This window comes from Dysidea avara, chromosome 2 (assembly GCF_963678975.1).
Source record: "Dysidea avara chromosome 2, odDysAvar1.4, whole genome shotgun sequence".
Taxonomy (NCBI): Eukaryota; Metazoa; Porifera; class Demospongiae; order Dictyoceratida; family Dysideidae; genus Dysidea; species Dysidea avara.
The window spans coordinates 14,098,993-14,113,275 of NC_089273.1; the positions used below are offsets into that span (position 1 = coordinate 14,098,993).

A 14,283-nucleotide genomic window follows, 5' to 3' on the forward strand; every position below is an offset into this window, starting at 1 on the left:
TTGTTGCAGTACAGACTCTAACTTAGGGACCAGCCGATTATGCTCATTATTATACCTATTATGCTATGCTGCACTGCTCAAAAATTTACCTATTATGCTTAGATTAATGCTCAATATTTACCTATTATGCTCAAATTATGCTCAATATTTTTACCTCAGTTCCCATATTTTTCTAATAACTTTGCACTTTATGAAAAAGCAGTAAGTGGTTGAAGCACAGACTGTAAATCCTTGCTTGTCAAAATGCATGTCACAGAAAAGATCGATATACTCTAATAGAACAGTCAGCTACCTGATAATTTTATTAGAGTTACCGACTGTTCTATTAGAGTATATCGATCTTTTTGTCGGATATGTATTTTGATAAGCAAGAATTTATAGCATTGCACAAGTTTTCTGCCTATTATGCTAGCATTATGCTCAATGCTTTCAGGCACCTATTATGCTCATTATTATGCCAGCATAATCGGCGGGTCCCTACTCTAGCTGCAAGTGATCTGTTAAAATCGTGCTTTAGTGGAAAATGTACAAAGTAAGCATTTTTAAGGGAAAAGCTTTCATTGAAAGCTACATAATATTTATAGGGTTCACCTAACATCAGACAGCTGCAGGATGCTAGATCGCACAAGATTTCTTGCAAACTATATATACAAAGAATATATTCAAGCACCCTGCATTATCTGCATGTAGGTCAATGTTGCAGTCTATAGGTTTTTTTGTCTGGATACAGTATTCCCGATACTTGAGACAGCTGGAGACAGTAGAGATAGCTGCATCGACAGTAAAGACAACTGTGATAGTAGAGACAGCTTTGACAGTAGAGACAGCTGTGAGAGTAGAGACAGCAGTGGCAACTGTGAAAGTTGAGACAACAGTGACAGCTGCAACGGTAGAGACAACCTTGACACTGTGACAGTACAGTGACATTTGAGATGGCTTAGATAATGACAGCTGTAACTTTCTTTGGTGGGCATTAGTTAAAGCTATTCAGTATACTATTAGCTAGTACAAAATTTCTGTGCTACGCCTGGTTGGTAACTGCAAAGACGTCTCAACTACATGCAAATGTGAACGGCTACAGTGTAGTTCTGCAATATCAGCATAAAGTAGTAATTGAGAACAGATGGCAAATCATTGATATTATATCAAATAACTAGTTCAAATGTGGTATTTACATATGTACAACAATAATAAGAATACAAATACACAACTGAAAGTGATGGGTATAATGACAATACATATAGCATGTAAATGAAGTCAACATGGTGGATTATAGGACATAATTCTTTTCACTAAAGCACCAAGTCTGGCTTTCTTTCCATCAATCTTATATTTCAGAAAAAGTACCTCTAAAGCAGTATAGAAGTTGACACACCCATCTGTGTAGTGCATGTTGTAGGAATAATATGCACTCAACAGGACAATGAGAATATTTTTAGGTTCAAATGTGGTTACGATATTCTTGTGCACAAACAATGCAGCTTCCTTGATTCCTTGACCCAATACTCCCTTCATAATAACACAAGGTTGAGTTGTTGTAATGTGTATTTCTTGTACACTTTCATCAACCTAACATTGAACATTCAACAGTTAATATACATGTTGTTAATCTCATAAAAATCATTCCATGATACAAAAGTAAACAATATAGTATGATATACACGCAATCACAAATAGGGATCCACCAATTATGCCCATTATTTTACCTATTATGCTATGCTGCACTGCTCAAAATTTAGCCTATTATTATGTTTAAATAAAATTACTGCATAATATTTACCTAATATGCTTAAATTATGCCCAATATTTATACCTCAGTTGCCATGTTTTTGTAGTAAATTTGCACTGATGAAGTACAGACTCTAAAGTCTTACTTGTCAAAATGTATGTCACAGAAAAGATTGATATACTCTAATAAAACAGTCAGCTGTCTGATTACTCTCTGACTGTTCTATTAGAATATGTATTTTGATAATCAAGAATTTATGGTAATGCACAAGTGTTCTGCCTATTATACCAGCATTATCCTCAATGCTTTCAGGTACGTATTATGCTCATTATTATGCCAGCATAAATAGCAGGTCCCTATTCACAAACTACTCTTATTTTTGTAGTGTATTATAATCAGTATCAACATTGGCCTCTTGATGAACAGAGAGGATCATGATGGTCAGCCATTGGAGCCAGTTAGTTTGACGATCACTCGATTACCTATGCTGAACCAGTCAATGATGGTTGCTATAGAAAGTTATATACCCAGTCAACAGTTTAGGTGATTGACTAATCGATGAATGTCATGCAATCTCAGACTGTCATAAATCAAGAGCTCTGATTGAATATCTTAGTGGGTTTATTACCAAGTAAATGCCACAACAATTAATTGATAATAATAACATTGTGAAATATGTGACAATTATTATCTTCATACCTTCATCAAGATGACTAGTTTTGAAACATCTACTTTTGTATTGACATCTGGGGCCAGATAATACAAAAGGCAAACAGCAAGAACTTGCAAGTCATCTGTAATAACAACAGTGTATATAAACAAAAAAACAACAATATATACAATTCTGACCATCTGGGATGCTATTTGGGAGACCAGTTAGTAGTTCATTGATGAAATGATTATTTACTCTTTCTTCCCTGCCAATGGCAACAATTTTCGGATGAATTGCTGTCCATACACTTTGTATGTGTGAAACTACATCACTTCCCATTATTCTGTTGAATTCATGACCGAGCTGTGCGATAAGAAAATGTATAGTAAGGCAACAAAGGTTTCTAGATACATTGTTTTAATCACAATCATAATTTCATGCGTGAAAACTAATAAACTAGCTGTCATGAAATTCTGTGCAGTTCACTAACAAAAGCATTGGCACACACACATAGTTAAATAACCAAAAAGTGGTGACATGGACCAAAATCCATGGACCATAAATATAGAAATACGGTAGTTTATATACCAACTAACTGTATACTAAAAGTGGTCACATGAACGACAGTCTCAAACAAGTATCACTGGATGTGCTTTTGCATGATAAAACACTATAACTACAAGATGTATAGAAGTCTTCATAGGTAAGAAATATTCCCTAAAACAGAATTATTTTTGAATAGACTGCCCATGTAGCTATGATACTGCTCAAACGCAACATCGTCTCACGAGAGTGTGAGCAATTACAAAACTTGCTAATTAAAAGGCGTGGCAGCTGTTTTGCTCATGAGTATTCACATTTGAGTGGTACCATACTATGGAATTTTTGGTCATAGACAACGTTTTGGATATTGACGTGCATTATTATGCTGATTTCACAGTGGATTACTAACGAGATTAGTAACTTTGTTAATTGTAGTAATAATATTATATAATATTAGACTCGTTACAGTAACTATATTACTTAGGTAACGCGTTACATTTGTAGGTAAAGTAACTCGAGTTATATTACCCGTTTTTATAGTGTATTTCGTTATATTACTTAGTTACCACAAAAGTAATAATATTACATAACGCGTTACATAAGTAATGCGTTACATAAGTAACGCATTACTCCCAACACTGGGTATTCATATAATCAAATAGTACATAAATTCGAACATCCATACATTTATATATAGAGCTTTGTTCAACTATTCTAATAAAGCATACACTTGTTGACACAATACTCTAATTGATTAGGTGTTCGGATAATCGAGTGTTTGGATAATCGGTGTTCAGATAATTGAGATTCTACTGTACTTGTTTTTGTAACATTATTATGACCGGTGAACCAAAGCATACTGCATCAAAATAAAGAAATGGTGCTGTGCACCCAGCTATCAATTATCATCTGAAAAGGACAGAACACATTATGCTTTTATGTTTAACCCGTTACACAGCATTACAAACCAAAAACTGTTGAAAAAGCACCTCTGCAGTCAAAGTAGCTGCTTTGAAAAAAAATTAATATGGGGAATTCCATTATGAAGGAAAGCCATCACACGCTACAGTCGAATCAACACCTTTTGCTGTCAGCAAAGAGGAATAGGACACAGAAGAGGACACATGAAGAATGCATTGTACATACCAAAAGGCACATGTCGAACAATGAAAAATTCAAACCTGTTGCCTTAATCAAGTTACACTTGTCTGAAGGCAGTCAGCAAAAAATTCTGTTAAACATTTTTTTAAATTCTGTAACAACCTATCAGGAGTGTTTTTAGTCACTTTGAAAGTACATTATGGCTTGATTTTACATAACCAATACTGCCAAATCTCTGCTAAGCTTTAAGGAGGCTGCTTTTTAGTTGACTGCTTTTAGTGGTCCACGTTCAAACTTTTGTGGTTCACAGTCCTACCGTACCGTATGATGAATTTTTGACTTTAAATGATACAGTAACAAAAGAGCAAACAGCCAAAGTTTCAGCCTTTTATCATGAACAGTCTTGGAGTTATAGCACTTGACGGTTGGAACTCAATTTGTACAGCAACAATACGGGAAATAAATTACAAGCACTTAGCTAATTGATCATATGTAACTCATGATTGAAATAAATTACAAGCACTTAGCTAATTGATCATATGTAACTCATGATTGAAACAAGCTACGAAGATGGGACTTGGCTCAATGCATGCACCATGAACTGACAAATTAATCAAGGTGTAGTGCTTTCTCTGTACTCCTCCATGTTGACAAAGAAGGAGTCCATTCCACATAAGAAATGACAATAGTGAAGGTTGTTTTTATCGTATCGTAAATAAATTCCCATAACTTACATATCATTTGCTGTGCAAACACAAAACAAAGATTTTCTTACTCTCCATACACAGGTGAATCCAGTGGTGTATAGGCGTTACTAATTTAAGCTTAATTTCAGTGCATATGAACGCGATTAAAGTGTGCACAAATTTTTCATGTAGCATGCATATTTTTAACCAGTGTATATATTTCAATGCAGTTTTATGGACAAGGGATGTCACCCACACTTATAACTTATGGAAAATATGGATGATCTCAAACAGCCAGCACAAGAAGACATAATAACAAATGAACTTGTACGTGGTATGGTGAAGAATGAAATGGGACACACACATAATAATTATGTGACCGGATCTGCAAAAACCCAACACAATAACACAAGCCTAAATTCCATTGAATACAATGGGTGAAATATTTGCGTATTGTTAAAAAAATCCGTAAATGTTTTGAATGTCTCTTTCTTAGTGAAGGAATTGAAGGGCCTAACAATAAAAACCTGGATATCATCGTATTCACCTGCTCAAGAGGTGTTGGAAAATCTTTGTTTCGTTGCAGTAAACCAAAGGATATGCAAGTGATGAGTGTTTGTTTATGTCACATCGAAGCAATCGTACACAATCAATTTTTCTTCATGAACTTAACCTTTGTATGCAGTGAAGAAAGGTGCTAAAAAAGGACACACTCACCCAGTGAATGATTACCCCATCCATGGCGAACATGATGGTGAATATTGCAGCCCAGTACATCAATCCGTTGGTAAGTTACAACCGTTTTAGTAAGCACCTGTAATTTATTTTCGCTACACTTGCTATACAAATCAATTTTTCTGTTGTTGCTACTTTGTAGGGATGTAACTCTGAAAGTTATAAGCATATGAGACTGACCAGAAGGTACACTTTGCTAATTAGATTATACATATTTTATAAAGAGGAATTCAAAAAATGCGCTATTGTGTCGGGCTTTTGCAGATCTGGTCACATATTATGTACAAGGAATAAGTTAAGTCCATTATTTATGTATGTGTTGTAGCTGCAGCGATAGATAAAAATGCACATTTCAGGATAAAATGACATCAACCAGTAAAGAAATCAAGTCCATAACATTTAGAACAGTTGAATTATGCTTTGTTGAAAGTATCAGTCAGTAGTCAGCAACTGTATCAGAAAATTTGTAGTAACTCATCAGAAGTGGTTAGGGTCACCCTGAAGGCACAGCCTCACCAATACTGCAAAGTCTTTTTGTAGGAAACGCAAGACTAATTTTATTGGTGACTCTGAGATGCAGTCATGTATGTAGTGAATAGATTACACATGCACCACCAACCCCTCCAAAATTAAGAGGTGGAAAATGGTTCTTTTTTAGTATTAAAATTAACCTTAATGACATCACTACTGGATCACATGCACACAGAGTTAACTGTTCACCCCACTAGGATCCTTCAATGGTGGGTAAATAAGAAGTAGCTCAGGTAATTTATTCTCCAGTACATCACATCGTCTGAATTGAAACGTTCTATCCATAAAGTGCTGAATTACCTGTAGTGTCAGTATATACCATGTGTAAAAATGTTATGAATTTAAGACCAATACAAAACACTGATCTTATTTGCACCTGACAACATAATAGGATATCTATTTAATTTCATCTTAACTAAAGTGTACACAATGATCGAAAAGTGGTTTCAACTGCAGCTACGTAAGTGACTATTAATATTGCCTGACTACACCCCTGTTTTGTTAATGTCATAGTTACTCTATACACCAAGTTAAAAGACTGAAGAAGGAATTAAAGGTTTGTTATTAAGATATAAAATGTCTTTGTTTTGGTTTCTGTGGTTTCTGTGGTTTCTTTACACTTTTAATCTATAAGACACTCATATATACCAAGAGAAAAGAATGTCACTAGATGTGATAGCCTAGAAACTACTTGAATAAAGTGTATACCCTAAATATTATTCAAGTACAATTGTAAGCAAACAAAAAGCCTTGATCTTCACACAAAATTTGGCCATAACTATTACCTTGCCACATTGTTAGCTAGTAAATAAATGCCTTATTGAATCTATCAGCATCATTATCACATGCACACATGTATGTAATGGCCAGCTGACATTTGTGTTATGAGTTGAAATGAAGACATTTGGGGGTGTTGGCCTTTGCTGTTAATCATAAATGTGACTGGATTTTGGAAAAACAATCCAAACCACAAATTCGAAGTTTCGAGATAAATGGTTTTAAAGAATTCAAGCCAGCATAACTCTCCAAGGATAGACCTTCAGCACTTGTGCTGTAAAGCATTAATAAATAAACTAGTGTCCATTTGGTTCTACTTGGGATACTTAGAGATAATGAGTTACTCTCTAGAATTCCTATGGATATAATTACATGAAAATAACAAGGAGAAAACATCCTGACCACCTGGTAGACTCCTGTAAGCGTTCGAGCGTAAATCGGATGGCTGCAGGTTCGAGGCTACCTAGGTCCACTCATGGATTTTTTCTCCTTTCTCCAACTTTTCAAACACATCTTAAGTAGTTAAAGTCTAAGTAGCTAAAATCTTTGAGCAGGCTGTAGGACCAGGTGTCCTACAGACCTTCAGCACTTGTGCTGTAAAGCATTAATAAATAAATAAAAATAAATAGAAAGCACGCGTATGAAACGTACACTAAAGATACATCAATCTGTTACCTTTCAGACCACTTCCAGTACCTGTAGCTGTTCATAGAGTTTCCTGCCAAATAAGATAGAAAATCTGAGCTGTTGGATGAGTGAAGTAGTATCATGAGTGCTCACAAAGGGGTGGAGGGGTGGGCAAGAGTTAGATCTCAAAATGGAGGCAGACCATGATTGGAGTCCAGAGATGAGATTACAGGGCCGTGCTGGCACCTTAGTGGTTAATACAGTGTATGTAGCAAAATCCACAGAAGAAATGTCTGGCCTACATTATCAGGCTGTCCACCAGTAAACCACTGATTCTTGCAAAGCCAGGTCCTTTACGAGGCCTAAAACTGCCATTTGAGCTCTACACACACTCCAGAAAAGACGTCTGTTGAAACCAGCCTCAAGTAGTTTGAGTGGTACAGAGTGTCAAAACTACTAGTATGATAGTGTAGCTATCCATGGTGGTGTTAGTTTGATTTTGCCTGATGTGCGATTTGGATCGGTTCTGTAAAATCTGGTCACAAATTAAGCCACATTATTAACTGAACTTCATGTTCACTCATGGATTACTTTACAGATGAATGGCGATACTCCAACACCCCCAGAACCATTTTATTGTTACATACATGCAACCTTACACTACTTGCTTTTACGTGGCCTGGGAAAATTCTGTGGCAATAGTATGTGTGTAGAAAACAAAAAGCCACATATGTACCCGACCGGTGAGCAAACACCGGCCTTTTTCACACATTCTTCGAATTCGATTTTAGTAATCTATAGTAACAAAAGAATGGAAAACCAAAGTCTCCATCTTTTATGATGAATGGTTTGGAGTTATAGCACTTGACAGTTGGAACAGTGATAAACTCGATTTGTACAGCAACAACACAGGAAATAAATTACAGGCACTTACATAATTGACCATAACTCACAACTGAAACAAGCTATGAAGATAGGACTTGGCTCAATCTGTGCACTATGAACTGGTAAATCAATCAAGCTATAGTGCTTTCTCTGTACTCTTCCGTACTGACAAAGAAGAAGGCCATTTCAACCAAGAAATGATGATGGGGATTGTTGTTTTTACTGCATTGTAAATAAACGCCCATAGCTCAAGTATCCTATGCTGTGCAAACATGAAACAAAGAGTGTGAATCCAGTGGTATATAGGTTTTATTGATTTAAGCTTAATTTCAGTGCATACAATGCAATTAAAGAGTGTGTAAATTTTTCATGTAGCATGCGCATTATTACCCAGTGTATTTCAATACAGTTTTATGGCAAAATAAAAATTTGTAGTAACAACCTGTTTTCGCTCAGCAGGTCACATATGTCCTGCATGCAAATCAAAAACACCTTAAAACAAAAGATGAAAACAAAGCTAGCTGGCCTCAAGATACAAAGCTAGCTGGCCTCAAGATGAAAAGCAGTCTCCACAATAAGACAAGTCCCATTTAATAGCGTTTTGTGATTTACAATCAAGTAAATGAGTGCTGGTAATTTATTTACCGTACATTCACTGCACAAGTCAACTTTTTTTGCTCTTCCAGCTGTCTAACATAATATCTCCAAGATTATTCACCAAAGCAGGCAACACTTTAACAGCCCATTAGTTTCTTCCCTCTACACAGCAAACAACTCACAAACAAATTTAGAGAATATTGTAAACTTTTGCTTAGATGGTCACACAAGTTAGTTTTTTTGTAAACGGTGCAATAAGCATGTTATAACTTTTGAGTTTACAAATAAGTACTACCTTTAATGAATGTAAAGTACATGCAAACAGAATACCTGGGAAGCTGGATGGATTTTTTTGTATTCTTGTTGTAATGCTTCAATATCTCCATTGTGTACTCTTCTATCTTTCTCCAAGACAAGAAAGAACGCAGGAGAGGATGGCATTTTACAACACTTTCTTCAACGTCTTGGTGTACCAGATGTCCTCCGGCTGGTAAATTTACCACCTCTGCCACCACCAGATTTATGAGCATCACGATACTGAAAACAACGTATTCTACTGTGTAAAGATTCCATTAAATACTTCTGTAAAATATTAAACATTAAGTATTGAATTTGAATAAATATTAATAACTAACATGTCCAAATTGCTTGTCCAGAAATTTCCATTTTGAAATAACTTGTGACACAGCATGTCCATACTCCTCCTTGGTAGGGTAACTAGTGACTCTATAATGGCTTTTGCTATGGTTGTTATAAATTTAGCTTTGGCATTTTTGTCAAGTTGCTGTTCATCCAAACCAGTCATTGCTATAACTGGAAAATCAAGTGATTCCAATGAAATAGAAAATACAGTGGATTGATCATCAAGACTCTTGTTCTACGTACATACACAGAACACTTCCATAACTGTATTCAGAGTATCATGTACATACTGTACCTCTATCCAATCCTCATCTCCAGATGTTTCACTCTCATCACTACTAATCTATTACACAAACAAATTGTATACTGAGTACAGTGAAAACAGCATTTCACTGTACTGTTATTAATATCACTTATCTAAAATATTATTAATTGTAATCATAAGCTTCATTAGTTTCTTGTATGTTACTGTTTTCTGCACTACATCAATGATAAATTGTAACTTTTACTTGTAATTTTTAAAGGTATTTTTTAATAGACTTCAATATAACACACATGATTCATGTAAACATGTTTTTCTATGATTTACAATAAATAAAATTTATTTTTGTGACTGCTCTATTAGAGTATCCAATCGTTTACACTAGCACCTGCAGTGGTAAAAATATTTAACCATACTCTTGTTGCTTTTTTTGTCTTAGCTGAAAGCTAGTGGATAGCTATAGTATTTACTAAAAAGGCAGTAAGCCACACTGTTAGTAAAACCATTTCATATAAGAAATTTTTGTCTAATTTTTGCATACAAAAATTATTTTACAATCAGTAGAGTAGGTAAGTGAAAACAAATTGTTCATCTTTTGATAAAAGCACCAAACTTGGTACAACATTTGCTTGATTCATGCCATGTTAGATACGGTGCCATTAAAAATAAACAATCATATCACACTCACATAATTCAACAAGTAAAACCAATGCACGATGTATGGAAAGCCATACAAGTCCATTCTTTATTGTGTGGAATTTTTCAGTAATCCCAAAGTCTCTTCCATCATCATGTACTGTTGTATGATAATCAGAATCTTTTGTCATGAAAAAATTTACTTACGCAAAAGTGAGAAAATCAAATAAAGTAATTCATTATTCCATAAATATATATTTACAAACAAGTACGCATATAATTTATTTCTAATGAACTGACCCCAGGTAGTGTGATATCAGACACACAACTTTCTTCATCACAATCTTCATCTGAGAGAACATTAGTTTCCTGTAGATACAATACACCATTTGATTATCTATCATAGCATATAAACATGATTGTATAGACATCTTCCTATCTATGCACTTCAATTACTTATTACAAATGTGACCGGATTTGCGAAAAGGTACCTTTTCCACACATTTGACATACCAACAAACAAAATGATGTAACATTTGACTCCTTGTGCTGATTAACTTGCTCTTAGTATCAAAATGTAGCCAGATACTGTAGCTACATTCAGTGAAAAGTTCAAGCAATTATATGCCATGATAAAAACGTTATGAAGCTTTAAACTTCAAAAAAGGGGTCAAATTTTGTGTGTGAAAAAGGTACCTTTCATATACAACAAATGCAAACATATATTAAACAGTTAACTGAGACTGCCACTAGATGGTGTTGGACTATTAGGATTTTCCTAAGGTGGTTTCCAGATTGCTACTGAGCTATCATTGCAAGTGTCTGGGGCACATGTATAGCCCCCAGTTTCTGACAGATTTTAAACATTGAAGTACTTTCAAAATATGCTATTTTATACAATTCAATATAATTACCTAAATGTCATTGGTTTATGGCTGATGATCCAGATATACCCAAATTACCCAAACTGGAACTCAAGATTTAGACTCTATACTATTTCAAGTTAACCCAACATTATTATTCTTTACACTCTTGTAAATTACATCCCATTATGAATGTTCTATTCAGGGCCTTCCACAGGAGGGGCAACTGGGGCATTTTGCCCCAGGCCCCAGCCTGAGAGAGGCCCCTTAAATACCTGTTAAAAAGGTTGATATACTCTAATAGAACAGTCAAGATCCAGATACTCCAATAGAGTAGTCACAGTATTCTTCAGAGGAGCAGTGTAGCAAGCTATGTATGTAGTTATAAATAAGGAGATATATTTGTTGAGGGGTAGCTATTGTCATTGTTGGCATGTAATGACCTATTTTTTTTTGGTCTTTGACTTACAGTTAGGCTGAAGTTGTGATTTAGAGTGGAACCCTACTTGCCCCTGGGGCTCCAATTTAACTCTTTGCCCTGGGCCCCTTGATTTCTCTGGCAGCTGTGGTTCTATTAGAGTAGTTTGACTGCCCACCTGACTGCTCTATTAGAGTGTCATGATCTTTTTTAAAACACATGCTCTTGTTCTCCTTATTTTTCTACAAGCCTATAAGTTAAAATTTCATCAGGGGGGCTTCCAGAACCCCAGGGAACCCTCTAAATATGCCCCTGGACTATATAATGATGGTCCTGTTGGACAGACTAGCATATACAATAACTGTGTAGCTGAATAACACTAGCTACATATGCAGAGTACAAGTTTTGGTTTCTGTTAATCACACATATATACTAGGTAGTCGATTCCACAAACCTTCATCTGCTTGTTGATCATGACAACCCTATCATCTGATTGTGATAATGATCTTTGAGCATCTGGTGACATCTGTAGATTGAAATATTCAAACTAATTAATTTTGTATAGCACACATTATATGAATGCACACACATAGCATTCATGGAAGATATTATAATAACATTGTTCTGTACATTATCAGAATGCAAGCCACTGCTCATACTTGCACTGGTATCTATAACACTGTTTAGTTCTTTTTGTAAATATATTGGTAAATGTGTAGTATAGCAATGATGCATGTCACACAAACACACACACACAATTTTTAATAAGTACAAGTGGAAAGAAAAATAATTAAGTAACTTTAAAAGGGATCAAAGGAAAACAGTAGTGAAACGAGAGAGATTGCTTATGCCTGCAGAGATACTGGTGGACATTTAATCCCTATACTTCAGTCTATAACCATGACTGAATTAGGGATCAAATGCCCACAAGTGTGAAGGATATTTCGAGAAATGCCTCTACAATCAATCCAGCCACAAGGGAAAATATGGATAGGCAGGAATCTATTATGCTTTTTGAGTTTCCAATTATTTTCTCTGGCAATTCTTTTTAGTTTTAACTAATATTCTCGAAATTATTTCCAGAGTGCAAAAAAAGCATATGAGTGATACCTTTTACATAATTATAAATTATGACTGCTGTATTAGACTTAGACGACTGCTCTATTAGAGTATCTCAATCTTTTCAATTGTTTTTATGCTTGTATCCAAAAGATTTTTGCATGACACTAAAAGAAAAACTTATAATTTTGCATTAAGTGTAGGTTAGAGACCTAGCACAAGGATCTTCGTGGATTTTAAAAACTGAGCAAAGCGAGGTTTTTAAAATACAAGAAGATCCAAGGGCGTGGTCTCTAACTGACTTAGAAAATGTATGCATTATATATATATGGGCTTATAGGTGAGTCATTGTGGGATTGGGGTATATGTCATACTGAAATCGTCGTGTAATGTTAAAATAATCACGGAAGACTGAATATGTTTTTGTTGAGGTGTTTGAAAAAAATCGAAGCTCGCACCACTTCCTTTCGCAAGTTAGAATGATTGGATCTGACACAGGTGGGAAACAGCAGTGATCGATGATGTTGAGCCGGGTTAGCGGTAGCCAGTGCCTATGGTGTCACAGCAGTGTAAAGAACACGTGTGTCAAAGAAGCAGCTTGTGTGGATTTATACGATAGGAACGAGTTGTCACAAGTTGTGCCTTCAGTGGCGCCACGGTAGCACAAAGAACAGGAGTGGTATAATATGGACCACACCCACATTACACGTAGTGAAAAATACGTTCTTCAAGGAAGCTTACCTAGTTAGGTCTTGGTAAAGTCCATCCATAGTTCAATAAACAACGAAAACAGCCATAAAACACTAGAAACAGATGGGCGCTTAACAATAACAGAATTTTCCGTGATATTTTTGGATTTCTCCGTTCATCGTTACAAACGTACGGACAATGCTAGATTGTATCTCCTATATAATCGAATTCTTTTAGGCATGCCTATAAAATGAACAGAGTAGTTAACCACATGTTGGCCTGGGTGACTGGTCATGCACTTCAGGCTATCAGCCTGATTATGCTTGGAGGGAGCATCGCAAATCAATGATCGAAAGTGAGATTTGTAATGCTTGGGGTCTTTTCTGCTAGCAGGTTTCTAACCATTTTAAGAACCTGCTAGCAGGTCTCTTAGTGGATTTTATTAAAGACCTCATTATCCTCCAAAGATCAAAGCATAGTATGCATACCATTTTCTAATTATTCCTAGAACTCTCCTGATTGTTCCAGAATGTTCCCCAATCTTTTTCAACTACTTATTATGCCTGAAATTATTCCAGCATAATAGACACATCCCTAAATATGGACGATTCCCTAAATATAGACGATTCCCTTTACATACACAAGGAAGTTGTATTGTGCTATGTGAATTGATACTTTGAACTGTCAGTGAATAAAAATGGAACACAAAGGAGGACAAGTTGGGCTCAAGCAATGTCTAACAGTAAAAAAGTCAAGCCTGTAGCCTTAGTGGTTGTCAAGATATGCTTATCTGAAGGCATCAGACAGTCAGTCAGTAGAAAATTTCACTGCATAAAAAATACGTAGCATT

The 14,283-nt window shown here is 35.5% G+C and overlaps 1 protein-coding gene across 1 annotated transcript; it reads right to left on the reverse strand.

Annotated features, from left to right (window-relative positions):
- Positions 1–1,171: 1,171 nt before the first annotated feature.
- On the reverse strand, positions 1,172–9,304 carry LOC136247835 (uncharacterized). The gene is made up of 4 exons (XM_066039657.1): positions 9,194–9,304; positions 2,579–2,744; positions 2,429–2,523; positions 1,172–1,569 (listed from the first exon to the last, which is right to left on the reverse strand). Exons 1-4 carry the CDS (start codon positions 9,302–9,304, stop codon positions 1,258–1,260), a joined length of 684 nt encoding a protein of 227 aa, XP_065895729.1. The 3' UTR covers positions 1,172–1,257.
- Positions 9,305–14,283: the final 4,979 nt, after the last annotated feature.

Excerpts from the sequence above, each read along its gene's own strand:
- LOC136247835 (XM_066039657.1), bottom strand. The coding sequence starts at position 9,304 with ATGCCATCCTCTCCTGCGTTCTTTCTTGTCTTGGAGAAAGATAGAAGA. Across the intron at positions 2,745-9,193 it reads AAATCCATCCAGCTTCCCAG|CTCGGTCATGAATTCAACAG; the intron begins GTATTCTGTTTG and ends CTTATCGCACAG. Across the intron at positions 2,524-2,578 it reads CCCAAATAGCATCCCAGATG|ATGACTTGCAAGTTCTTGCT; the intron begins GTCAGAATTGTA and ends TTGTTATTACAG.